This window comes from Ascaphus truei, chromosome 8, assembly GCF_040206685.1.
Source record: "Ascaphus truei isolate aAscTru1 chromosome 8, aAscTru1.hap1, whole genome shotgun sequence".
Lineage (NCBI taxonomy): Eukaryota > Metazoa > Chordata > Amphibia > Anura > Ascaphidae > Ascaphus > Ascaphus truei.
In genome coordinates this window covers 30,482,812-30,508,284 of record NC_134490.1, presented here as the reverse complement: position 1 = coordinate 30,508,284, position 25,473 = coordinate 30,482,812, and the positions used below count along the sequence as shown (strand labels likewise).

The 25,473-nt window shown below is 43.1% G+C and overlaps 2 protein-coding genes across 4 annotated transcripts in view; one reads left to right on the top strand and one right to left on the bottom strand.

Annotated features, from left to right (window-relative positions):
* The first annotated feature begins 1,282 nt into the window (after positions 1 to 1,282).
* On the top strand, positions 1,283 to 14,275 carry PLVAP (plasmalemma vesicle associated protein). Its single transcript, XM_075611105.1, has 6 exons — positions 1,283 to 1,976; positions 3,856 to 3,952; positions 7,663 to 8,375; positions 9,568 to 9,583; positions 10,390 to 10,450; positions 13,010 to 14,275. Exons 1-6 carry the CDS (start codon positions 1,596 to 1,598, stop codon positions 13,011 to 13,013), a joined length of 1,272 nt encoding a protein of 423 aa, XP_075467220.1. The 5' UTR covers positions 1,283 to 1,595; the 3' UTR covers positions 13,014 to 14,275.
* Positions 14,276 to 19,735: 5,460 nt separating this feature from the next.
* Positions 19,736 to 25,473, bottom strand: part of GTPBP3 (GTP binding protein 3, mitochondrial) — a 37,055-nt gene continuing 31,317 nt past the window's right edge. For 2 of the 3 annotated variants that reach the window (XM_075611102.1, XM_075611103.1), the window contains exons 8-11: positions 24,619 to 24,784; positions 24,184 to 24,336; positions 22,830 to 23,120; positions 19,736 to 22,095 (exon numbers count right to left, since the gene is read on the bottom strand). In XM_075611102.1, coding sequence (XP_075467217.1) covers positions 21,864 to 22,095; positions 22,830 to 23,120; positions 24,184 to 24,336; positions 24,619 to 24,784 — 842 coding nt within the window. In that variant the 3' untranslated portion in view covers positions 19,736 to 21,863. The remainder of the gene's footprint in view (positions 22,096 to 22,829; positions 23,121 to 24,183; positions 24,337 to 24,618; positions 24,785 to 25,473) is intronic. The other variant, XM_075611104.1, reaches the window with a different exon arrangement.

The following is a 25,473-nucleotide window of genomic DNA, read 5'->3' as shown; positions in this document are numbered from 1 at the left end:
TTTTTTTTAAACATGGCGGTGGTTTGCAGGGTTGTATCCTCTCCTTCATGCAGAAGGGCACCTCCTGCGCAACGCGACTATTTTGGGGGGAGGCTGCCAGCTTGAAACTGAGGTCATGGTCATACTCCGCATAGCTTTATATTGCAGCACGCCCATAGATAAGAGCCATGCTAATTTGCTGAATGGAATATCATCTCTTGGGTCAAGAAATAATTGTTAGATTATACAGTACTGAGGTTTTTGTTCGAGCCTTTTGATTTGTAAGAGTTGATGAAAATGGAAACCAAATCTGAGCATGTTAGAGCAAATTGGTCACCAAGTCTTACCGCCGTTAAGGGGGGGCCATCGCCGGTAAGAGGGGCCATCGCCGGTAAGAGGGGCCATCGGAGGCAAGGGAGGTAAGGGAGAGGCATGGGGGACACTTACTTGCTCCATGCAGGATCAAGATCGAAAAGGGCTGGCTTCAAAGCGCTGGCTGCGCGCCCCAAACAAATCCTGGCAGCGCGCCAAGTCGCGTCAGACCAATCAGGTAGGGGGATTTTTTTTTTTATTATTGAAAGCAGGGGAAATGACAGAACCGCGTGCGCCGCTTGGGCGGCCATGAGGGATCGCTAGCGGGCAAAATCCAGTCGCCCGTGGCGACCGGATTTGCCAAGGACTGACAATAACTATAGGATGAGTATCTCACCCAATTAGAATTTAACATTTGAACTCAAGGCCATGTTATGTTACTATACCCCTGTCTGCCTCTTAAGTGTTACTTCTCCAAATAAAAATCCAAATGATCTATCCCCTGTGCTGGTTCCCCATTGTACAAGTTCCTTTTTTTCTAGCTATAACGTCTCTATAGATCCTGCCCTGTCCTTCTGTTGCTGTGCCCATTGTTCCTTCTCATCACGAACGTGACTTGCCTCTGTAACTGTGAAGAGGACAACATAGAAGCCAGAGTCATGGACAATCTGTCATCAAATGTGTAATGGTGAAAATCTTCTATACTTGAGGCAGAAGGCTGCAGGGAAAAATACAGTTTGACTAATATAAGGCTCCCAGAACCATAACTCAAGGTAAAAGGAGATTAAACATTTCAAAAATGAATGTGTGTGTTGGGGGTGGGAGGGGTGTGTGGTGTCTTGTCCATTAAAGTTTGTAACAATAGGTCTTCCCTCAGCGGGGGCTGTTATGATAGAGTAGAGGAAGTCATGGCATCCTGAGTAGCAGGAAGGAGCCAGGGGTGGGAAATGCTTTAAGAAACTAATATAAACAGAAGAACGGGGGACTTAACGTGACTGACTCCACCCAGTCTGTCAATCCTAGATAAACGTGTTGAACCGACCAAGTATTTAAGATATTGAGTCCAACCTTGCTCAGTCACATGGTCTTGAGTACCTAACTGCTAAAACCGTTGGTTTTAAAACCATTAATTAAAGGAGTGGTGTTGTGCAAGACTGGTGAAGCGGGGTCTTTTATAGAAGAGGGAACAGGTGTATGCTATAGTAAAGAAGAGGTCCTATTTAGGGTATTCAGGTTTTAGATACGTGGCCACCTCTTCAACAACAGGAGTATCCAACAGAATAGTTCATTAGAGTCTCAGAACCATGGACAAGAGTTATGCAATGGCCAAGTTTGGACTGGAGTCCAAGGACATTCTGAGGTCTAAGCAGAAAAGCTGCTGGTTCTACTTCAAATACTTCTTCCTCTTCACTTCCATCATCCAGTTCCTCATTATCCTCGGGCTGGTGCTCTTCATGGTCTACGGCAATGCCCACGTTGGCACGGAAACCCGACTCCAGAACGTGGAGGACCTCAACAAGAAACTGTTAAAGGAGGTCCAACAGCTGAAGGGAGGCATCGGAGCGCTAAACACTAAGCTCAACTATACAGAGCAGGAGAGGCATCGCGGCATTGTCATGTTACAGAAGAAGACGAGCGAGTTGGATGGTCAGAATAGGACATTGCAGTTTCTAATGCAGAAAAACGTGAGTGTGTCCATGAGATCAATACTAATAATATAGTGTATTCAAATATAGCACTAAAAAAGTGTATGCAGCACTGCACATAGAATCATTTTGCAGGTACAGTGAGTCCCTGCCCCAAAGAGCTTACAATCTAATGTTGGTGCCTTATCACAGGGGGATAAAGTGACTTTGTCCAAAGTCACAAGGAAATCTGAGTCAAAATAGGTTCACCCACTTCAAAGACGGTGTTCTTACCACTAAGCTGCTCGTTCAGCATTTAAATAGTATATTAATTTACTGTTATAGGGTACATAGAATTTACAAGTACAGCAGGCTTGTTTCAAACTCATCTGGCTCCAACCTTAGTTCAAAACTGAGGCCAAATAGCATTAGATTTATCAAGGAACAAACAAGAAAATTCAAAGCAATAACTTCTTTATCTTTGGCAAATCTTGTGCTGTTTAAGTTTCTCAACCGGAAGACCTGTGAATAACAGTCCCCAATAATTCCATGACACAAGAAGCTTGCAATCTATTTCTGTTGTTGGAGGCAGAGGGAAATAAGATAACTTACCCAAAGGCTAAAACTAGATTTTCATAGGCGTGTTTTCACCAATAAATCATTTTGTCTTCAATACATGTACCTACCTGCTGTATATCAATAAGAAAGTACAGTCTAACAATATCAGCAATTTATATTAGTATGCAAGTATGTGGGTCTGTGTATCTGCATTTAACAGTATATAAGCATGTGTGCATCTGTGAGTGTCTGTGCACATGTGCAAATCTGTTTATATCACTGAATAAATAGTATCAGTACAGGCATACCCCGGTTTAAGGACACTCACTTTAAGTACACTCGCGAGTAAGTACATCTCGCTCAATAGGCAAATGGCAGCTCACGCATGCGCCTGTCAGCACGTCCTGAACAGCAATACCGGCTCCCTACCTGCACCGAAGGTGTGCGCAAGCGGGGAGACTATAGAGCCTGTTACAAATGCATTATTTACATCAGTTATGCACGTATATGACGATTGCAGTACAGTACATGCATCGATAAGTGGGGAAAAGGCAGTGCTTCACTTTAAGTACATTTTCGCTTTACATACATGCTCCGGTCCCATTGCGTACGTTAATGTGGGGTATGCCTGTATGTAAGTCTTTAGACTGTATTGGTGACTTTGTGTATCAGTGTGCTTATGCGAGTGTACTGAGTGTGCATTGGTGTTAATTTGTGTACTGCGTGTGCATCAGTGTCTGTGGGTGTATTAGTGTATAAATGTGTGTGTGTACTGTAAGTGCATCAGTGTGTCTGCGTGTGCACCGCCGTGTCACATATGGGGAATAAAGGGGGGTAGGTGCGCTCAGAAAGCCACAGAGAGTTGGATTACAACAAATCCTGGGGGAAAAGAAGATGGCGCTCCGGTGGTCTGGGCAAAAGTACAAGGATCAACGTTTCGGTCCTTTGTGTATCTTGACAAAAGTCCACACTAAGACCAAAATGTTTATCCTTGTACTTTTGCACTGCTAAAACATGTATTGCCAAGCCATCTTCTTTATCCCCAGGATCCACATATGGGAAATAGCCAGTTCTGGATTTCTAGGTCTATCGTACAATAATTAATCACACCTGTAATATCCTAACTGGATATAATACTAAAACATTGCTGCGTCTCTGATGTTTAACCGAAAACAACCCACCACCCCCTCTTCCTTCCTAGAACACTCTGCATGGCTGTGTAGCCCATATGAACATGTGAAACAGGTGTGTGGTCTGGCACATGCAGTGGTGATATGACAAAGCAAAGAGCATGAGCTAAACTTACTACTCATTCTATTGGGATAGGGGCAAACAGCGTCTCATTCAGATTACCGACTACTCATGTCTTTTCTTTTTACAGCAAGAGCTGATGGTGATACAGCTACAGTACAGAGCAGTATATACCCAGTGTGAGAGATACAAAGGGACATTTGACAATTTAAACCTCTCCTGCATTGGTGAGATTTCCTGACCGTCTGCATCCTATTTGCATAGAACAGGAGCCTGTCTTAATGTACAACAATGTATCAGACCCAGAAAATGTGTTATAAATCAAGTCCTCGTCAAATATGAAACCAGACAACTTACTGCTAATGTACCTTATCTGTAACTAGTAAACTGTAAAGTTACCACCTTCAAGGAAGCTCCTGACACCAATTACTAGTCCAAGACGTACTCATGTGAAATGAGTTCCAGTCATCCATTTTGGTCCTAATCATAAGCGTGACTAATCATGATCCCAGATTCATTCAAAGACTGAAATAGTTCATCACCAGCTATGTCACATATAGCATTGACTACTTATAGTGACAATGGGGGTTATTAATTAAAAGTGCAGATTGGGGCGCTGTCGCACGGAAACTACCATTGAAGTCAATCGGAGTTTCCGAGTGATAGAGCCTTGATCAGCATTGTCACAGTTTAATAAATAATGCCCCATGTCTTGTATTAATTCAGTGTCAAAATCACTTATTATTCATACAGCCACTTCTAGTGTGGAAGCTTTCGTTGCGTTGTATGGCAGTCTTCCTGGAGGGGATGAAATAATTATATTTCTTGTTTGATATCCTCAATTGCAATATAATGATACATTTCTCTTATTTAGCCATATAACTCCACCCTAACTCTGTTGTTTCATACAACTCCCTATAACTCCTACCTTAATCCTTCTATAACTTTCTATAATCATATCTCCTCCGATTACACCTATAACGCCTCCTATTGCTCCAAATAACCACTTCCTATAACTCCTCCAATTGCCCCATATAACCCCTCTCTAAAACTCCTCCTACTGCCCCATATAACCGCTCCCTGTAACTCCTCCTATTACTCCATATAACCGCTACCTATAACTCCTCCTATTGCTCCATATAACCACCCCCTGTAACTCCTCCTATTGCTCCATATAACATCTCCCTATAACTCCTATTATCCCATATAACCGCTTCCTATAACTCCTCCTATTGTTTTCCATATAACCGCTCCCTATAACTCCTCCTATTGCTCTCTATAACCTCTCCCTATAACTCATTCTATTGCCCCATATAACCTCTCCCTATAACTCCTCCTATTACTCCATATAACCTCTCCCTATAACTCCGATTATCCCATATAACCGCTTCGTATAACTCCTCCTATTGTTCTCCATATAACCGCTCCCTATAACTCCTCCTATTGCCCCATATAACCTCTCCCTATAACTCCTCCTATTGCCACATATAACCGCTCCCTATAACTCCTCTTATTACTCCATATAACCTCTCCCTATAACTCCTCCTATTACTCCATATAACCTCTCCCTATAACTCCTATTACTCCATATAACCGCTCCCTGTAACTCCTCCTATTGCTCCATATAACATCTCCGTATAACTCCTATTATCCCATATAACCTCTTCGTATAACTCCTCCTATTGTTCTCCATATAACCGCTCCCTATAACTCCTCCTATTGCCCCATATAACCTCTCCCTATAACTCCTCCTATTACTCCATATAACCTCTCCCTATAACTCCTATTATCCCATATAACCGCTTCGTAGAACTCCTCCTATTGTTCTCCATATAACTGCTCCCTATAACTCCTCCTATTGCCCCATATAACCTCTCCCTATAACTCCTCCTATTGCCCCATATAACCGCTCCCTATAACTCCTCTTATTACTCCATATAACCTCTCCCTATAACTCCTCCTATTACTCCATATAACCTCTCCCTATAACTCCTCCTATTACTCCATATAACCTCTCCCTATAATTCCTCCTATTACTCCATATAACCTCTCCCTATAACTCCTCCTATTACTCCATATAACATCTCCCTATAACTTCTATTATCCCATATAACCACTCCTATTACTCCATTTGTCTGCTCCCTATAACTCCTCCTATTACTCCATATAACCTCTCCCTATAACTCCTCCTATTACTCCATATAACCTCTCCCTATAATTCCTCCTATTACTCCATATAACCTCTCCCTATAACTCCTCCTATTACTCCATATAACATCTCCCTATAACTCCTATTATCCCATATAACCGCTTCCTATAACTCCTCCTATTGTTTTCCATATAACCGCTCCCTATAACTCCTCCTATTGCTCTCTATAACCTCTCCCTATAACTCATTCTATTGCCCCATATAACCTCTCCCTATAACTCCTCCTATTACTCCATATAACCTCTCCCTATAACTCCGATTATCCCATATAACCGCTTCGTATAACTCCACCTATTGTTCTCCATATAACCGCTCCCTATAACTCCTCCTATTGCTCTATATAACTGCTCCCTATAACTCCTCCTATTGCCCCATATAACCTCTCCCTATAACTCCTCCTATTGCCCCATATAACCGCTCCCTATAACTCCTCTTATTACTCCATATAACCTCTCCCTATAACTCCTCCTATTACTCCATATAACCTCTCCCTATAACTCCTATTACTCCATATAACCGCTCCCTGTAACTCCTCCTATTGCTCCATATAACATCTCCGTATAACTCCTATTATCCCATATAACCTCTTCGTATAACTCCTCCTATTGTTCTCCATATAACCGCTCCCTATAACTCCTCCTATTGCCCCATATAACCTCTCCCTATAACTCCTCCTATTACTCCATATAACCTCTCCCTATAACTCCTATTATCCCATATAACCGCTTCGTAGAACTCCTCCTATTGTTCTCCATATAACTGCTCCCTATAACTCCTCCTATTGCCCCATATAACCTCTCCCTATAACTCCTCCTATTGCCCCATATAACCGCTCCCTATAACTCCTCTTATTACTCCATATAACCTCTCCCTATAACTCCTCCTATTACTCCATATAACCTCTCCCTATAACTCCTCCTATTACTCCATATAACCTCTCCCTATAATTCCTCCTATTACTCCATATAACCTCTCCCTATAACTCCTCCTATTACTCCATATAACATCTCCCTATAACTTCTATTATCCCATATAACCACTCCTATTACTCCATTTGTCTGCTCCCTATAACTCCTCCTATTACTCCATATAACCGCTCCCTGTAACTCCTCCTATTGCCCCATATAACCTCTCCCTATAACTCCTCCTATTGCCCCATATAACCTCTCCCTATAACTCCTCCTATTGCCCCATATAACCTCTCCCTATAACTCCTCCTATTGCCCCATATAACCTCTCCCTATAACTCCTCCTATTGCCCCATATAACCTCTCCCTATAACTCCGCCTATTTCCCCATATAACCTCTCCCTATAACTCCTCCTATTGCCCCATATAACCTCTCTCTATAACTCCTCCTATTGCCCCATATAACCGCTCCCTATAACTCCTCCTATTGCCCCATATAACCTCTCCCTATAACTCCTCCTATTACTCCATATAACATCTCCCTATAACTTCTATTATCCCATATAACCGCTCCCTATAACTCCTCCTATTACTCCATATAACATCTCCCTATAACTCCTATTATCCCATATAACCACTCCTATTACTCCATTTGTCTGCTCCCTATAACTCCTCCTATTCCTGCCTATAACCACTTCCAAAATGGCGAGACGTGTCTGTGACATTGCTCTATGAACTGCTTTGGAAGAGCACTGCACTGTATAAGAAATGTCCCAGTCCTTCTTACCTCACTCTCCCTTTTCTGACTCCCCCGGAGCAGCCCAGAGGCTTTACATGCAGGACGAGAAGAACCGCCTGGATTTGGAGTTCAAAATTCATAAAGACAACTGCTCCAAGAACATGGTCGCCCTGGGCACCAGGACGCAGCAGGCCGAGGCCGAGAGGGAGAAGTACCAGCTGCAGATGATAAACTTACGGAACGAGAAGAGCGACATTGGCAAACAAGTGGAAAAGTTCAAAGAGTCTTGCACATCCATCGATGAAAAGTTCAGGGCTGAGCTGCAGCGCCTCAAAGAGACCTTTGAGGCAACTTTTAAGAAAACTATGCCAGACACGCTGTTGACAAGCCAATGTAGTGATGTCCAGCTAACCTACATGCTGCAGAGCTGCAAACCCCTGGCTGACCAGACCATAAGGAGTGTGGAATTAGTTCTGGTTAAACTGAGGCAGGATGTCGGCCTCACCCTTCAGGAGAACAGCCAGCTGAAGGTAGGCAAGGCCCGGAGCGAAGAATACTTGAGCCTGTGCCAGCAGGACAAGGAGGCCGTCTTGGAGAAGAAGAACAGAGAGCTGGCCATGCTTCAGCGCGACTGGGACACAGATATCAAGAAGACCTACGGAGAGAAGGAGAGGCTGAGGATGGAGAGGGACGAGATGGACAAACAGCTGAAAGAAACTACCCAGTCTCTGACCAAGACAAATGCCCAGCTGGTGGACAAGATGGAGGCACTACAGCGCTGTCAAAAGCCGACGGTAGGTGACACACACCACATGCTGGGGTAGAAGTGGCCCTTTTGCTGCCCTAATGGTATTCCCTAACCATCACAGCGACTGGCACTCCAGCCTTTAGGACATTGAGTGAACGTCAGGAAGTTTTCTCTCATTTGTAGGGGAGCTCCACTTCTGTTTGTTTCACCGGTGAAGGGATGAGCACTGGCAACACCCAAATGATCGCCACTAAAGCCATCTCATAATTGCAGTCCTGAAAGTCCTTTAGTGCTGCAGGACGTTCATCAGTGAAAGGTTAAAAAAAAAAGCAGTGGTTCTGTGCAAGAAAGAAAGCTACGATTTGAAGGCAGATTAGAACGACTAGGCTCCCCCGTTCTGCCCATTCTCCAATCTGTGTTGAAACCTCACATCCCTTAGATTCATTGGTTTCTTCCAAGATATAGGATCCCTTTGTGTCTATCCCATGCAGATATTAATTATTTTACTATATTAATCTGCACCGCCTCTGCTGGAAAGCTATGCCATCAATTCACCCTTCAGGGGCCCGTGGCAAATTGAAAAAAAAGAAATAGTTCTAGGAAATCTTTCTCTTCTTGTTGCACACTCCTCTAATGAAACGATAACTGTTAAACACGATCCAAAGATCATTGACGCAGTATTAGAGTTTCTGGAAACTAAGCACAGTATCACTACTTTTTGGGAGGTCAGGCGTCCCCATGACATGGGCATTTTATTAGCAGCGTATGTAAGGCAATTTGACCAAATTGAACTGAAAGGAGAGTTATTAAACAAAGTATTATGTTGCAGGTCCCTCTGGGGTTGATAGGTAAACGCTTGATCACTTCTGACGTTTTTAAATTAAAAAAAATAGTTAGCAGATGTTTTTTGATGGCACTAAAATGAAAGCATGTGGCATATTTAAAGGGTCAGCACCTACAAGCACCAAAGTCAACTGAGAACTTTATGTAATGTGTTTTGGTGATAACACTGTTTGTCAGTCCTCAAAGCCCCAGGTTGTTAGCTTCGCTCTGTAATTTTGAAGCCGTCATTAGTGTTCCCGAAGAAAAGCCAAACGCATGTGTTTTTTTTACAAGATAGAAATAAGTAAAATTGTTAAGGGGAGTTGAATCTTTCTAAGGAGCCGATTACACTGAGAAAGTGTTTACACTTGGTTTTACCCATTAGGTTATTAATATAATCTCTCTTCTCTCTACAGGTCCCCTTGGTTGGACGTAAGTATGACTGTGCTATTCTTAAATAATCAGAATTTACCTTGTATATAATTAATGTAATCCCATTGTGCTTTACCACTACACTCTAGAACCGGGCAGGGCAATTCCAGTCCTCAAGGACCACCAAAAAGTCAAGTTTTAAGGATATCCCAGCTTCAGCACAGGTGTCTCAATCGGTCCCTGCTTCAGCACAGATGGCTCAATCAGCCCTTCAGCATAGGTGGCTCATTCAAAGATTGAGCCACTGATTGGGCCATCTGTGCTGAAGCAGAGACCCAGCATTTGAGGTGGGTGAACCGGTAATGAATGACAGTATCAGATCTCCTGGTTAACTTTGGCATGTCACTTTATCTGCCCGTGCCTCGGGCACCAAAATTAGATCGTAAGATAGCTATACCCTCTTTCTTATAATCATTAATATATTATATGACTTTAAAAAAGGAACTTTGCCTATTTAGCAGGTTGAAGAATCAGACGCAGCACCATTACTTGTTAAGATGCTTTGGACATTAGGTAGATCAAGATAATACTTAGTGTAAGTGAAGTCAGGAAGAATCATGAGGACAGTGTCTGTCAACAGGAGCTTACACTCTAAATCGATGTAATTGGACGTACACAGTGGATCAGTACTGAAGAATAAAGGTGCTGTCTCACCTAGGACTAATGGTCGTGATCTTTCATATTTAACCTATTATTTTGCAAGGCATTGCAGGCCCACTGCTAACGAAGGGGTTAATACGATGTGTTGGGTATTACGGTTCAGATACTGTATATTTGTTCATTTTTGCTGCTCTGCCTTCGTGTAGGTCCAAGCGCTGAGGATATCAAGAGACGCATCGAAGAGTACGAAAAGAGGTTCAACCCAAGGTAAGAGGAGTATGGGGAGGAGAAGGTGCAGACGACCAAGGGCGAGCCCAGGAGTGGCCAACTCCAGTCCTCAAGGGCCATCAACAGGTCAGGCTTTTCAGGATATCCCTGCTTCAGCACAGGTGGCTCAATCAGTGGCTCAGTCTTTGACTAAGCCACTAACTCAGCCACCTGTCCTGAAGCAGGAATATCCTGAAAAGCCTGACCTCTTGGTGGCCTTTGAGGACTGGAGTTGGCCACTCCTGGGCTAGATTAACAGAGCTCTGTTAAATCATGGTTCATGATGTGATGTTACCCAAACAGTAGCAGGTGTTATTTTTGCCTGCGGTTAATGTATAGCCACAAAAAACAATGGCCGGATTACATCTCATTGGCACAAGGTTCCTGTCATGTTATTGAGCGCACTGGCCGGATGAACATAAGAACTTCGCAAGGGGGTGCCTAAGATGTTCCTGTTCTGTCTACGTTATTGTAGCAGAACATTGCGCTACCTTCCAATAACGTGATGCTACGTGTGCCCTGTCATTGGCTGGGAGAATAGCGGGAGAGGAAGTCTGTTTTTAGTAAAGTACCCCTTTGACATATATTCCTTCTAAAACACTCTACACAACAGGTGGAGGGAGACACCTGTGAACACGCCCGAGATACCTGGGAAGCAAAGTATATTCACATGGTTTAAATTAGCATATTCCCCAGGTATCTCAGGCATGTTAACAGGTCTCTCTCCACGTGTTGTATAGAGGAGTGTTTTAGAAGGTATTTAAGTCAATGGGTGCTTTACTAACAATTTTTAAATCCTCTCCTGAAAAGAGCCATACTGTATGTCAGTGTTTGGTGGGAAGAAGCGTTGAAGACTCTCCAGGCACTACAGACTGATATCTAGATATACAGACCTTTGATATTGTCATGTAAAATAAATATCACTTTATATCAAGATATACGGCTGGAGATTCAATGCCCATCAATTAGTGACAGGTGGCTTTTTGTCTCTCTGGATGCACCCAGTAACCACTTTCCTCTACTTTGCTTAAAATGATAATTTTTTGGCATGTGTAACCTTTTTTTCATATGGATGGGAGTAGCACCAAGTTTCGGTATGATTTACCTAACGTGATGTTTAAGTCCCTGCATTAACCTTAATGGACTTTAGTGGATATGCAATGTTAGGGTAAATGCCTCTTTTGCATCTCATTATCCCTAATGGCCATTATAGTTGGCACAACATGACTTCACGCTACGTTAATGGTCTTTAAATATATGCCGTATGGCTTGAGGTGATGTTGAAGCGGCACTCCTGGAGACACTATTTTTTGTGTGTTATTTTTAATAAGTTTGACGCAAGGGCTCCGGAGATGAGCTGCGTTAATTTCAGCTGTGGCGACCCCTTGCATCCCGGGATATTTACCCTGGAAGGCTTCCTATTGGCCCACGTGATGCAGGAGCTTTAAACTGTGCTGCACCTACGGATGGAAGTATCTCGAGAAGCAGGGGGTCTTCAGAGCTGAAATCAACGTGGTTCAGCTACAGAGACCCCCTGCTTCAATCCTATAACAAAAAAACAAAAGCATTATGTGTTGCCGGGAGTGCGCCTTTAAGTCACATAAGAATGCTTTGCGGATCTGGGCCGAAGAGACTCTAATGTAAGTAATAGACTTGTCAGATTTGAGCTTCTTGTGCCTAGCAGATTCACCAAAGGCAGTTTTCAGGCCTGGAATCCCAAATTACAGACTGTAATATGGGGTCTAAGTATCAAGGCAAAGGTGGAGCAACTGTGGGGCAAATAAATTGCATCAGATGTATCAAAGAAAGAAACCCTACTGATGCGCCCCACAATTGCCTTGAAACATGGGCTGGGATTCACTAAGACCCAATGTGGGGTGTGTGGGTACGATACTCTGCATCAAACCTTTGTGAATCTCCCTCATACACCCCTGTGACTTTATCAGCTCCTAAATTGGCCATAGAAACAAAGCACCCATGGTACATTGACTCCGACACTCGCACTGCATGGTGACAAAGCGACATGAAGACAGAAGACATCTAGATCTCATTGTCTGGCCCCCTTTTTTATGAGTGACACAGAGAGAGAGAATAGATGTATGACTTATAATGTTCTTTCCACTACATTGTGCTTTCGAAAGAAGGAGCCTATGGCTGACAAAGTGACATGGAAAATGAAATCTATGGCCCATCATTTCTGTTGTTCCACTACAGGGTGACATAATGATACAAAGACAGAAGGGACCCGTGGACCTTGTTCTGCAGGGTGACACAAGCAGAGAAGGAATCTTTAAAGCGTGTCCCCATGTCTACCAGCAAACACATCAAACCTTGGGGAGATATTAGTGTACACGACTCCTAAATGCCTTATTGAATTTAAAAAAAACAGCCCTTTATGCTGATAATACAATATGTGTTACAATTATTTGCACAAGCTATAACCCTAAAGGACCTTCAGTAGCTAGCATGTCTAATATATTCTCAACATTTTGTCAAGTAAAGGAGTGGTTATTTGAAATATTTTTAATTAACATTGTTTCCCTTTTCTGTCTACTGTAGTTAACTCAACACCACCAAACAAGAAAAGAAGCAGGAAATTCTGGAAGATGGGGATGCCACTTTAATGTTTCCTTTTGCGTGGAACTTCCCATGTGCACTCATCCATCAGAACCAATCCCACTACTGCCACCAACATATACAATGTTATATGAAGATACAGTCCCACATCAGAACTATCCCATTTCCCCACATCCTCTCAATGTCACTCTCTTCCTTAAAGAAATGTAATCAGACTTAATGCAAAAAGTTGTCTGTTTTGGTTTCTTTGGAATCTAAGAATTTTTTTCCCATCAGTGAAGACATACAATGAGGAGGCGCTTCTCAATCAAGCATTTAAACGACCACTTGCCCACTGTGTCCCTGTTACAGCCAATAAATGTAAAGAGTGTGAAGAGAGGGGATACTCTATGCAAACTCCTGTTTAGCACATAGTGATATCACACAAAGGGAGCAAACAGGAGATCAAACCCCTCCCAGTCTTTCAAAACTAACTTTAAAACATGATTTAAATATGCAGTACTTCTAGGTGTATGTATGATTCACCTTCATTTAACTCTTTAAACATTTCCCTGCAATTGGTTCCTTTTGGTTCAAGGAGGGACTGCCCCTTTAATACACCAAAGCGTGGAGACGCAAAATGAAAATGATGCTCTTTGCATCAAATCTCCTCTTGATGCATAAACCTCACACCGCTACTTTTCAATCTTGCTTGCTCCAGCCCAGTGATGAGACTTACTCACAACTTTCTGGGCACCAGTTAGGTAAATGCATAGGACAAGACAAAGAGAAGACCCGTAAAAGCCACCCTAAACTTCAAGTTTTAATGTTTTTAAACACTGTCAAAGATAAAACTTTTAACAACAATTCTTGATACTCAACAAGATTTCACCTTTTAAACACGTCACTGTGATTTGTTCATCTTGGCATTATACGAGACTGCACGTTGCTGTCAGTGAAAGGGTTAAACTACACAGATAAACAGAACTCGAATTAAACCTCCCAACGCTACTGTACATACTCAAACTCTTCTTGCACGCTAAGAAATGTTTCTGATACCCCTACCCTTTCCCCGTCTCTCAGCTCCTCGATTAAAAGGTCTGTCACTTCAGAAAACCCATTTGCTTGATGTCAACCCCTCTGCTCATTTCCCTCGAGTGCCAACCACTTTTTCCTTAATACTCTACATAAATAACGCTGGTTTGTTTTTCTTGTAAATATTTCTGCGCTGTACCGGATGCTCTGAATAAATATTTTGTACACACGCTGCACGAGCTGTTTCCTTTCTCTGTCTTATGGATAATGATAGCAGTCACAGATTGCCATGTTGGGAAGGGAGTTGGTGACACTTTTAATGACTAAGTGGTGGAAGGACATGGAGAGCGATGTAACCAGCATAAAGAAGTCATTTGTCATAGGAGTCAAACAAGAAGCAAACTCACCACAACTACTGTAGGAGTCAGACTCAGACTGGGGACTACGTCTGCAGCCTCATGTACCAAACAATTGACATTGAACTTGCCCAAGTACCCGCTTCGCACGGGTTGCAGTACTGTGGAGTGATCTTTTCCATTGCAGACTTGAAACTGTGACTCAATCGATAATGGCGCCCTCTTTAACCCAATCAATAATTCCACCTTGCAGTGAGTGAGGCTGCACCCACAACCCCCAGTCACTGAGACTCCCACCCCAAATTACAGTAACATCTACCCTCTTCACTAACACACTCCCTCAGTGTCCTATTTTTTGGTGCCTGAAGCACAGGGAGATAAAGTGACTTGCCCAAGGTCACAAGCAGCTGACACCGGGAATTGAACCAGACTCCCCTGCTTCAAACTCCGTGCCAGTCAGTGTCGTTACTCACTGAGCCGCTCCTACTCCCTATTTTTGACAGATTTATAACAGATTTATAACAGGTGCACCAAACGATTGCCAGCTTAGGCAAGAAAGTATAATTTTATATTGTGACAGGCTTTACATATACAAATAAGAAAAGAAGGGGGGAGTGTAGTATTGCTGCTTTAAGGGAAGAGGGCAGCTGCCATATGACAAATCCCAACACATTATAATGTTTATGTAGACCATTATCTGACAAGGATGAGAATAGAGCAGGGAGCCAGAAACACAATGCAAGATGTTTACACAAGAAAACAATACATCCCGGAGACCTGAAATACTCATGTACTCTGCGAGGGAGCCGTCTTACGTTAACCCCTCAGTATAATATAGTTATGTTTATTGTGTGCCCTTGGATTGTAAATTCTTCTGGGCAGACAGTGTGTCTTTGTATGTATGTATATATGTATGTATGTATGTATGTATGTATGTATGTATGTGTGTGTGTGTGTGTGTGTGTGTGTGTGTGTATCACAGAGCTTGAGAAAAGACCTTATGGTCTGAAACGGAAGTCGCTCTGGAGTTTTGGTGATTGCCTGATGATTTATTGAAATTAAATAAGCTTTTTTCTATTCAGTGTGCTGCGGACTTCATGTTTTTGTATTAAAAAAACCACAGGGGCTGGAAATAGGGGTGAGGGGGTGCTACTGTCCTGTCCCCGGTATTATACATTCTTACATTATGGTAATGTATGTACATTACCGATTTTGTACGGAGAGGAACACTTCCACCCAAAAAATAGTATACTTTTGTGTGTGTACAGTATACATGATGTATGTATCATGTACAGATGCCTGGTACACACTAAAGAAAAAAAGATACTTAAAAATACTTAACTAGCAATGGGGTGCAGACAGAAGGACAGGGATCACCAGCAAGTCCAGTAAATATACAGATGCAACGGCCGTTATTCGAACACTTCACGCGGTGTATACCTCGGAATACCCATGTCATGGCGCGTGATTTCTCCCAACTTTACCGCCTTAAGACGCGAGTGCAGAAAATGGCATTTTAGTGTTCTGGTTTTTAAACACTTGCAAATTGACACAGTAGCACAGTACTGTACACATTACAATTCATTCATTTCTGCCACGGAAACCCAAAGAATTGCACCCAAAGAAATCAGAATCCATGAAATTCAAACAAATCAACCGCGGTAAATACAGGGGTGCCTGGTGTGATTGGCGGCGTGAAGGCCGCGTGGAATACAGCAGAGCACACGAACACGGCTCCGTGAAATGTTCGAATAATGGCCGCTGCATCTGTAGGGCACAAGGAATTCGCAGCACTCTCCCTCTCCGATATGATGCAATAAGAATACATTTATTCAAACCATGAGGCAAACCATAAAACATAGAGCAATGTTTCGGACCACACTCCTTTCTCAAGCTCCTCATACATACACATTTACATACAGTATCTTTATAGACACAGGGAGATGAGATGACTTGCTCAAGTTGGCAAAAGGCTTCAAGCCCCCACTCCAAAGACCAGCACTGTTCCCACCGAGAATTTAGAATTTTGTGACATATATCAGTGTTCGACAAACCTATACATTTACTCGCCCCGGGCGAGTGGATTTAACATCGTGGCGAGCTCCTATTGGCCCAAGCAGCACACGTTTGGTACTAGGTGGGGAGTAGATTTTTTTGCTCGGCGAGTAGATTTTTTGGTGATTTGTCGACCACTGCATATATATATATATATATATATATATATATATATATATATATATATATATATATATATATATATATATATATATATATATATATATATATATAATGTGCCTGTGCTTCTGTATGGATGTGAATCGTGGACCCTAAATATGAAGACAAATCAAAGTATTATGGAGATGTGTGCTGGGTATTACCCAAAGAGACAGGAAAGAGAATGAATGGGTTCGAAACCAAGCAAAGTCTGTGACATCATCACAAGGGTGAAGAAATGTTAATGCCAGTGGTCCGGACATATCACAAGAACAAATGATCATCGCTAGATGTTTGGTGAAAATGGATAGGCAAGTATAGAAAACCCGAAAGTAGACAGTTCAACCAATAGAAAGGAAGGTGAACAGATTCTAATTCGAGAAATGGGAGAAGAGGGAGAAAGAGAAAGTGGAAGAGAGTTACAGCCTCGTCGACAGAGATCGCGACGGCGTGCGTGTCGCCAACAAGAGAGGCTCCTCTATGAGGCCGTCCATACTGCGCGCACGCACGATGAAGCGCGACGGCGTGGCTGCATTTCCAAAAGACAAGATTTTTTTCTTTTGGCGCAGCGACCGAGTGACGTCCATGTCATAAATAAAATTATACATACATAGGTAGCATTGTATTTCCTTCATGTCATTGTGTCACATTGTTGCAAGTTGTAGCCCAGGGATGTGCAAACTGGAAGGGTGCATCCTCCAGGGGGGGCGCAATATTTTCTGGGGGGGCATGGCAGTTATAGGGGTCCCTCGATCTCCCCCAAGGCATTTAAATTAAATGCTGGGGGACCGCATGAGACCTTCCAGCGACGCTTCTTCATGGTGACCCGGCGTCAATGGTAGCTTTGTCAGTCATTCGTCAATCGACTCCTGACGAAGCCACGTATGCGAAGCGCGTCGAGTCATTGCCAGTGGACTGCTGGCCTAACTCTGCCCTTACCTCACTGCATCCAGGATCCTCCTGTATCCGGGACCGGAAGCGCGTCACGACCGGAAGATTAGAGTGAAGGAGGGTGGTGAGAGCCTGAGAGCAGGACACGCTTTTACTATGTGCCTTTAACCTTTTAACACTATGTAAGTGTACATCTTATTAGATATTAATAGATCAAGTTGTTGAAATTGCTGGATTGCACTATGTTTGGTTTTTCGTTCTGAATCCCTATATTGTCACATCTTCATCGCGTTGAGTGACATCATCCAGCAAAGAGAGGTCTGAATAAGATCTCACAGTCTACTTATTGCCCCTGTTTTGGAGATGCACATTATTTTGGGGGGAAATGTGAGTTCCCATTCTATAGAACACATCATCACAGAGAAACACCACCACTGTTGAAATACTTTATTGCACTATGTCTTCAGGTAATACCCAGCGTACATCTCTCCACAAAGATGCAGCGGACATAATTTTACGAAATCACGCGGCTTATACCTCTGAATACCCATGTGATGGCGCGGGGTTACTTCCAACCGTACCGCGAGTTCAGGCGAGTGCATAAAATGACATTTTAGTGTTCTGGTTTTTAAACACCTGAAATTGACACAGTAGCACAGTACTGTACACATTACCATTAATTCATTTCATTGCATATAGTTGCACACAATCCATAAAATTCAAACAAACCAACCATGATAAACACATGTGCCTGGGGCGATTTGCCGCGTTCATGCCGCATGAAGTACAGCAGCGCACACGAAAACGGCGCTGTGATGCCTTAAAATAATGGCCGCTGCATCTGTACTTCTTTGAGTGGTCTGATGCTTCTAAATTATCTTCACATTTAGGGTCCAAGTTTCATATCCATAAGGGAGCACAGGCAGAATAGACTGATCGAAAACGTTCTTCTTGAGGCACAGTAGAAGATTGCTTTGAAATTGGGTCTTGTTTCTTCCAAATGCGCTCCATCCCATCTTCATTCTCCTATTGCTTTCATTCAAAAGTTTCCACCCATGGTTACTTGCCAGCAAAGGTGAACATAGTCTTCGACTTCTAGTTATATTCCATTTATTTCAATCTATGCAGACTTGACACATTTGTTGAACATCACTTTGGTTTTGATATATATATATATATATATATATATATATACAGGGCTCGACAAATTATGAAAAACGCTACTCGCCATTACAATGGCAAAAACGCGACTGAGTGTGCACAGTGCTTCACCCCTCCCTCTCCTCTTCCTCCCCCTCTTCTTCTCCACACACGCACACATGCACACGCTCACATAGATGTGAAACTTGGACCCTAAATACAAAGACAATTCAAAACCTTCAGGCAACTCAAAGAGGTATAGAGAAGTGTATGCTGGGAATTACCCGTAGAGGACATAAATAAGAATGAATGAGTTCAAAACCAAACAAAATTCAGTGACATCTTCAGGGTCACAAGGGCGTAGAACTTAAAATGGCAGTGGGACATATCGCAGGAAGAAATGATCATCGTTTAACAAAAATGGTCTTCGACTGGATTCCATTCTGACATGTTTTAATGTACAGTAGTGGCTTGTAATCCTGACAAAAGTCATTTAACAATCAGAATTTTTCTGGAACCAGGTTACCCACTATTTTACTACTCTGGTCTTGGTCGCTCAGTGCATGAACACCAAATATGTGGGTTAGAAACCCATTTAACTCATTTGTTAAATTATCATCGTTTAACAAAAATGGTCTTCGACTGGATTTCAAGGCATATCAAAAGACCAAGACGATGATCAAAAGTAAGATGGGAGGAAGAAATCAGAAAATGTGTTGGAGCAACGCGGAGAAGACAGGCTTGTAACCGGAGTACCTGGAAGATTATTGGGGGAGCAGGGGGGGGCTAAAGATGATATATAAAAAAACTTTAGTGCCAAAGGGCTCAGCAACGGCACACAAGAAAATAATTACGGGATATATATATGTTATGTATCTATAGAATAAACGTACACACACACATATATACATGTCAGCATACAAATTGTCACTGTGGACACCAACGGGAGTGCATGAGGCCTTCTCGAATGTTCTACCAGGTAGTGCGGTTGCAGCCTCTCTTATCCCCGTTGCTCCAAAACATTTTCTGATTTTCTCCTCCCGTTTTACTTTTGGTCACCGTCCTGATCTTTTAATTGCCCTTGGAATCCAGTTGAGTATCATCTTTGTCCAATGATCAGTGAGTGTGTTTGTTTAATCCCTTCTTGAAAATAGTTGGCCAATCTTTTCGTCTACTGTAACTCGAGCGAAACCATTTCAAACCTGCACATTTAATCCAAGGCAAACCATCCCCCAGTGAGTGACCCCGCAGGGCATTCTCTGGGATGCAGAAACAGTAAATGGGATACATGGAGGAAATGCCCCTTTGTGATTTATGAGACAAAAGGCCGTCCAACAATTCCATGAAAGCTTTAAACATATCTCCTTCCTACTTCACACGCCTTATCTTGCCGAGGAGTCTGCGTTCCATTCTTGATCTATGTACTCTCTTCCTTACAAACGCATGCTGTAGTCACATTAGATCCTTCCGTTTTAGACAAGTTCTTAAATCACCCCTTTCATGCAACGCGTTTTCAGGAGGTGATTCCAGAAGAATGGAAAATGTTAAAAAGTAGAAAACAAGGATTTAGAAATACTTCGGGAAAAAAAATAAAGGGTGTAAATCAGCAAAATGTAAACTATTAAACATGACACCGTCCTTCGTCCACTTTAGTCCTAGGAAGGACTTCCACACACACGTTGGTCAGTCCCTGCTAGAAAGACATGGAACGAAGGACAGTGACATGTTTAATAAGTTAAATGGAGCGGATTGACACTGTAAAAAAATTTACATCTGAAAAGTATTTTTACATATTTTCTGGAAACCGTTAACATTTCCATGGATAACAAAAGCTTTGGAAGGTTTTTACAATATTTATCCTAATGTCTTCTATTGATAACACTGTTTGCCAGTCCTCAAAACCACACATTGTCAGCTGTCCCCTGTATTTTGTTTGCAAAGTAATTCTACAGCCGTCATTCGGCAAACAGATAAACAGAAATAGCTGATCTTGAATTCCGTGTTCCCGGAGAAAAGCAAAACATTCATTTATATCACCAAATACAAAGAAGTAAAACAGTTATTTTGCAGGGGATTTAATCTTTCTAAGGAGCCGATTACACCGTTCAAAACATGTTTAAGCTGCCCCTTTAAAAAGGTTCATTTTAGGTCCATACGCCCCCAAATCTTACTCTTTTATGTTGCTGTCGAGATAAGAATGGGATGTCGAGACGAGGGCCTGTGTGGATCATGTGACATTCCCGCAGAGTTTAAACCCAACACTGTTTGCTCTGGGTCCGCTGATCCCGGATATTATTTACTTAGAAGGTGAAAGGAGGAAGCCCTCGGCACAGCTGGGGGACTGATTATGTAGACAGACCATATACACTTCAGCTCCAGCTGAGGGTGACAATGCTGTGAGTAATGTAGGTTTGGGACTCTACAGGAGATACACTAATGGTTTCCCATGTCTGTGCTGCGCAATTAATTTTGTAAACTAATTATGCTGCCATGATTAGCCAAAGACATAAAGGAGAAGATTAGAATTACACTGCTGGTTATACTAATAAAATGCGTTAAAAAAAACAAACACACCTTTTTTACACGCTATGTGGGACTGCCCCTTTATATAACATTACCAATGACACGATGTTGCCCACTGGCCGGCCCAAAAGGAGAACAAAAGTCTGAAGTCACTACAGTAGTGAGGAAATGCGCAGAGACACGTGACGTTTGGGACCTCTGCATTCTCACGGTTTGTGTCGCCATCACGCCGGAGCTTTGCTCCGTTCTTTGCAGCACTGGGAGGTACTTTGAGCTTTCAGCTCATTTTTGGATCCTCTTTTGTGCGGTAATCCTGTTCCATACACCATCTGGAGACTTATGTGCAAGACGCCGAGGATTTCATTCTTCTCCTGCTGCCGATGACTGATGTTATCTTAAAGCTTCACCAGTAGGATGAATGTCCGGTACAATTCACTGCCAGCTATATATACCATGCGATTTAAAATCTGATCTCGCTCTCTCTATAATTCACACGCACTTCGGATTTTGGTGAAGTGCCTGGTTATATTTCCACATGATGCGTGCACTCACAAATGTAGCTTTTTAAAATGTTATTTAAAGTGCGATATCGAGAGATACATCCATACCATACATCCACGGGTGTATTTTTTATGGTGTAGCCAGCCTGTGATGATTACAGGAGGTTAGTGATGATGCCACAGTTAGCTGTGTGTCAGTCATTTTCCGATGCAAAAGTCCCGGAATATGATGTCTAGGATCTCCTCTGCCCCCACCCTGCCCGTAATGCCCCCCAGTTGCCTGTGAGCGATGCGCAGCTCCTCTGCGGCCAGCACCAAGTCCTGCTCCCGGTAGGTAGCGTATCGCCCCAGGGCATCCAGACATCCGGTGAGGTGCAGGCGATGCCTGGTCTGGGTGAGGCTGGGGGCTCCCTGCAGAGGGTCGCCGCAACTAGGAGGCAAGGAGTGGAAATGAGACGTTATTGCCGGTGTTTCTGTGGCATCAACATATTCACATGTAAGGGGGTCCTGCTCCTAAAGGCTTATTGGAGAACAAAAGGCTCCCACCTAGGCCCAAAGTGAACTAAGGGCAGTGATCTGCTGAGCTGTAATGTCACAGCCTTTGAAGTGGATGAACCCAGACTGAATCTCAGTGTCATTAAATTATAAGAATGTTAGGGCAGGGACTTATTGTGCCTAAAAACGTCCAGCTCTGTGTGCAAATACCATTATTCCTTGGTTAAATCTGGGTGCCTGGTACCTTTAATAGAAATATTTCTACTTGTCTGTTTTTTAAGTAATATAATTAATAGTACTAATCTTACTATTATATACAGTAGATGTATTATTCAATATTTATTATCAGTAGTATTATTTTGGATATCAATATGCATGTATCACTATTTTTAAAGTGTAATTATGTATTATTTTTGCTCTGTTCTATTTTTATTATTTTGCATTTGTATGTATTATGTATTAGTATTAATATTTTGTTACATATTTATTATGGATATTACCATTTTGTTTTTGAATTTGTTATTTTAACGTATTTATTATTATGTATTTGTTAATATTGTCTTCAATTGTATCTATTATTATGAACATTATTACTTTGGATATGATTGTATTATTATTACAAGACCCACAGGTCCGCCCCCTCTATACCCAAAATCAGATATAGCTCACATGCTTTCCAGGATCTGTTTGAGCACACTCAGGAACTGGGTCACTCCTTGCCCGGTTTGACAAGACAGCAGGCACGTTGGGGGCAGCTCCGGGTCCTCACAAAGCTCCTGTAGGTGGGCGATAGCTTCTTGGTGTAGCAGGTCCACCTTGTTCAGCACCAGGATGACGTCTCTGGGGGTGTCCCCTTGTGAGGAAGAGCAGAGAAGGTGCAGGTGGCTGAGCACGGAGCTCTTGCTGGGGGGGACCTCGCTGGAATCTATCACGGCCACAAGGATGTCGGCGTCACTGTGCCTTGGGGACAAGAGCAGAGGGTGTCAAGAGCTTGGGGACACTGGTGACAAACAAGGCGCTTTAACTCGCTCTGGAGACACCTCTGGCAGCCTAGGAGGTTAAAGGCAGTAGTAGATATGCCTTTTTAAAGATGCCTTTAAAAAGTAGTGGTTAGCATAGAAAATATCTGGGCATACTGTATGGTCTGATTCTCATTTCAACATTTGGGTTCCATATTTATACTCTTACATCCAAAACCTATGCCAAACTAGGTGTACTTTATTGGAACAGATTCTCCCTAAGCCCGCTGGTCCGAAAGCGTATCGCACAGCAGAAGTTAATACCAATTACCAAGACTATGGGGACATAGTATATGGCACAGCACCCCAAACTCACCTTGGCAAACTAGACACCCTTTACAATTCAATATGCCGCTTTGTACTCCAATGTAACTACAACACACATCACTGCGAAAAAATAACTAGATTGGCCATCACTTGAGTCTAGGTGCAAAATTCATCTATCCTGTCTTGCTTCCAAATACTTAGTGCGCAAGCTACCCCTTTATCCAAGCTCCTCACCCCTACCACACGCAGCACTTATCACCTGAGATCTGACTCCAAAAGACTGTTCATGGTCCCAAGGTTCAACAAAGTATCCGGCCGCTCCTCCTCCTCTTACCGTGCACCCCAAAACTGGAACAATCTACCGGAGAATCTCACAGCCACCACCAGTTTAAGTTCTTTCAAAACTAAAATGGTCTCACATTTTAATCTGGTCTGTAACTGTTACATACGCCTATAACTTATTTTATCTTTAACTGTTCATGCAATGTTTTCATATATAATGTATAACCCTGTTCACCTAATGTACCTATGTATTTGTAACCATTTATCGGTCATCATAACTCTATGCCCAGGACATACTTGAAAACGAGCGGTGACTCTCAATGTATTACTTCCTGGTAAAACATGTTATAAATAAATAAATATGCTGGAGAAGAGATCAGCTCTATTTAACTGAATGGCACTCCAATCTTTTCCAGCGCTGTGTGCATAAAGGATGCAGCTGCGGTCTCTCTTACGCCTGTATCTCTGCCAGGTATACGGGACAACCGAGTGCTTCTTGGAAATAATATTTTTGGCAGCGACTCGCCGGTTGAGCCGGGGACTTTCGGTGACACTGTTTGTCTCTGTGACGTCCGTCTCGCTTCGCACGCGTGCCTCCCAAGCCTTTCCTGGGGAAGTTTAAAGCTTGAGTCCAACTACCGAACACAGGGAACTGACGGCATCTATAGTTGTAACAAACGAAATCTGGCCCTAGTTTTTAGAAGGGGGCACGGGCGGGGGTTACCCCTTTTGCTGCCAGAGGGGGCTGCAGCGCATTGCATTAAACAAAAATACGACATTAACCCACGTCTCTACCCTAGAGCATTATATTCCTGGGTAAAGGGCACAGGCCTTTTTAGGACCAAGTGTAGGTTGAATGTAGACTGACAGGGACACTTGTTTATACCCACCGCTCCCTAGCACGTCTCATCCCTTCCTGCTCTATAGCGTCTTCTGAATCTCGCAGCCCCGCAGTGTCGCTGAGGATAACGGGGTACCCTCCGATATTTAGGGCGGTCTCCACCACATCACGAGTCGTTCCAGCGATGGGAGAAACGATGGCTGCAGGTTTCTGACCTGCGTGAGGGAAGAGTCGTATAAAAGTGTGGGGGTCGCATCTCCCTCCAGATCAGCATGGTGATTATCATACAGGGGGCTTACTGTTATTATCTAACAGACCAGGAAATGGGGTAAGAAGACTCGTGAAAAAATAAAATGGACGCTCATACAGCCCTTAGAGGCTCAAACGCCACAATCCCTGTTGGGCGATATCCACAACACTGCAGCTGTGGTTCTTCCCCTGCCGCGCGCTGTGTTTCCTGAGGCCGGGGCCGTAACAGCTGAGGCGTGACGCATGAGGATCATCTCCGTCACGGAGCCAGTCAGCTGAGAGGGATTCCCCCTCATCCCCCGAGCAGATGGCCGCCCTGCACGGCGCTTTGGATGAGAGAAGATGCCAGCGGCTCTGAGGAGGATACAGCGGGTGTTCTGGCGGCGGACGAACTTGCTGTGCTGATCTCGGCACAACGGAAATGTGGAGGATATAATCTGCACCAGTTTATTCAGAAGGGCACAGCAGTACCCGGCTATCGTGAGGAACGCGGAGGATATCCATCTCCTAGTAGTGGACCATCCTGATGCCCGTTAGATGAGGGGGCCAGCAGAGCGCCATTGTGGTAACATGTGCCTATACATGTATTGCTTTTATTGATCGAAATTGATGTACGTGCGATACTCACCATTTTTTCACATCTTCTTAATATAAT